The 3,069-nt window shown below is 50.1% G+C and overlaps 1 protein-coding gene across 1 annotated transcript; it reads left to right on the plus strand.

The window, feature by feature from the left end:
* Positions 1–1,851: 1,851 nt before the first annotated feature.
* On the plus strand, positions 1,852–2,820 carry LOC137657058 (uncharacterized). Its single transcript, XM_068391426.1, has one exon. It carries the CDS (start codon positions 1,852–1,854, stop codon positions 2,788–2,790), a length of 939 nt encoding a protein of 312 aa, XP_068247527.1. The 3' UTR covers positions 2,791–2,820.
* Positions 2,821–3,069: the final 249 nt, after the last annotated feature.

The raw sequence follows: 3,069 nt of genomic DNA on the forward strand, positions 1-3,069 counted from the left end.
GGATCTACAAACCCAGCCACTAAAGAAAATGGCAGGCTCTCCATTGAGGATTCACCTGAAACCTGGCACTACACCCTTTGCTGTCCATACGCCCAGGCCCATTCCGTTTGCTCTCAGAGATCAAGTGAAAGAAGAACTTGACTCCTTGGTGCAACAAGGAATCATCAGACCAGCAGGCGACAAACCCTCTGAATGGTGCCATCCCATGGTCTTGGTACCCGAGGACAAACGTGTGCGCATCACTGTGGGTCACACCCATCTAAATTCTCCAGTAGCCCGCCCTACACACCCATCACCAACGCCCCATGATGCTGTCCGCATTATCTCTCCTACTGCGAAGTACATCACCACAGCGGATGCCCTGCATGGCTATTGGCAAATGGAGTTGGCAGAAGAGGACCGCCACCTGACTACATTTATAACTCCGTACGGAAGATTCCAGCACTGTCGTGGGCCCATGGGATTTTTAGCAACAGGTGATGCATACTGCCTCCGTGGAGATATGGCACTACAAGGTGTTCCCAACTGTGTGAAAGTTGTAGATGATATCCTCCTTTCCGACGAGGATCTCCCTTCCCACCTACAACACGTGCACCAGATGCTGACCAGATGCCGTCAATATGGCATAACCCTCAACAAGGACAAGTTCACTGTAGCGGCCCCCCTAAAGTTAACTTTTACGGTTATGTCTTATCATCCGATGGTATTGCAGCAGACCCTGACAAGGTATCAGCTATACGGGACTTTCCTACACCATCTAACGTGACAGATGTCAGGTCATTTATGGGTCTTGTCAATCAACTTGCCGACTTCACTCCAGACATCGCAGCAGCAGCACAGTCCCTACGCCCACTTATGAGCCCCAAACGCTCATTCGTCTGGACGCCTGACCATGAGCGAGCATTTAAGAAAGTCAAGACAGCTCTGACTTCACCTCCTGTCCTAGCACCCTTCAATCCTGCCTCGCCTGTAGTTCTACAAACAGATGCCTCACGCCTATATGGTCTCGGTTATGCCCTACTTCAAGATAACGGCCGAGGTCAGATGCGTCTCGTCCAGTGTGGCTCTCGTTTCCTTACGGATACTGAGACTCGTTACGCCACCATAGAGCTGGAGCTACTTGCAGTCACTTGGGCTATAGCTAAGTGCCGCCTCTACTTGTCCGGACTTCAGCATTTCACCTTAATGACTGATCATCGTCCCTTGATACCGATTCTCAATCACTACACTCTGGATGCTATTGAGAATCCACGCCTTCAACGTCTCAAGATGAAAGTGGCCCCCTACATCTTCACTGCAGTATGGCGCGCAGGGGAACAACTTTGCATACCAGACGCCCTGTCTCGCTCCCCAACCAGTCGCCCCACACCTGAAGATGAAGAAGAATGCACTACTTCGACTGCACATGTCAGGCGTATCGTTGCCAGCACCGCCACTTCTACTGACGACCAGGCAACAGGACCCATCATCGAAGAGGATAAGTCTCTACAAGAAATTCGCATGGCCGCATCTCAGGATCAAGATTACAGTCGTCTCGTTCACTACGTATTCAATGGCTTTCCCACCAACCGCTATGATCTCCATGCTTCCGCCCTCCCGTATTGGAAGCTGCGGGACCACCTTTACGCGGATGGAGAGTTGGTATTGTATGGACCCCGGAACGTCATCCCTGCAGCCCTCCGTCGACGCACCTTGGATCGACTCCACGACAGCAGCCGAGGGATTGAAGCTACTCGACGTCGTGCAATGCAGACAGTATTCTGGCCAGGCATCAATGCAGATATTAAGAGTAAAGTAGAAAGCTGTGAGGCCTGCCAACAGCTTCTCCCTAGTCAGCAACAGGAACCTTACATGTGTGACAACCACCCATCCCAGCCCTTTGAAAGCATGTCGGCTGACTTCCACGTATCAGGGAAATCCTTCCTTGTTATTGCAGATAGACTTTCAGGCTGGCCTGTGGTTGTTCCCTGTGGACGTGACACAACTACAGCCAGAGTTACAAGAATGTTCTGTGTTTTCTTCCGCGAGGTTGGTGTTCCACTTCGCTTACGAACTGATGGAGCACCCCCATTTTCCAGCCACGACTTCAAGCAATTTGCTGACCGCTGGGAAGTTCATCACATCATCACATCTCCACATTACCCTCAGTCTAATGGACGCGCAGAAGCTGCCGTGAAAGCTGTGAAACACCTTATCCTCAAGACCGCCCCATCCGGGAACATAGATTGTGAAGCCTTTGATAGAGGACTGATGGAGCTTCGGAATACACCGAACCCTGCTGGACGCTCCCCTGCGCAGATTCTTTATGGCCATCCTCTCCGCACTTGTGTTCCAGCTCACCCCAGATCATTCAAAGAGGAGTGGCAAACCAAGACCGAAGATTACGACCGCCGCACTGCTGCCCAAACCGACCAGGCTGTGAGCCTTTACAACTCTCATGCCCGCCATCTACCCAAGCTCACCATCGGCCAACGAGTGAGGATACAGGATGCAACGACACTTCGATGGGACAAGATTGGTATCGTGATGGGCCGCGGAATGGCCAGAAAGTATGAAGTACGCCTTCCAAGTGGTCGTGTATGGTTTCGAAACCGACGACATTTATGCCCAGTGGCTAATATAAGTGATGACACCTCTCCCCAAGACCCTGTGTCCCCTTGTTCTGGCCAGGAAAGAGAGACATCATCCGAACCCTCCAATGTCCCTCGTCATTCACCTCGACTAGCTCAGAGAAATTACCGTTCCGCTCGAGACACTGCTACGAGCGTAAAGGGGGAGGGAGGTGTATAGATATCTAATATTATGCCGTATATTATTTACATTACGTACAGTTATGAACATTACATTTGCTTTATTATTATTTCGTAGAAGAATGATATTTATTTCCATTTATCTTTTTCCCATTACATATACTGTAAGACCACTTTTTCATTATGCATCGTGGCAACAATGTAATTATATGTGTCAACACTGCTTTTCTTTCCGCCATGTGCATATAGTAGTCCGTCATTGTTCAGTGGTCACTGTATCGACAAGCATGGGCTTGCTCCCCGCTGCTTGTCACATTTA

This window comes from Palaemon carinicauda, chromosome 18 (genome assembly GCF_036898095.1).
Source record: "Palaemon carinicauda isolate YSFRI2023 chromosome 18, ASM3689809v2, whole genome shotgun sequence".
NCBI lineage: Eukaryota > Metazoa > Arthropoda > Malacostraca > Decapoda > Palaemonidae > Palaemon > Palaemon carinicauda.

Coding starts and splice junctions, on each gene's coding strand:
- LOC137657058 (XM_068391426.1), top strand. CDS start 1,852: ATGTGTGACAACCACCCATCCCAGCCCTTTGAAAGCATGTCGGCTGAC.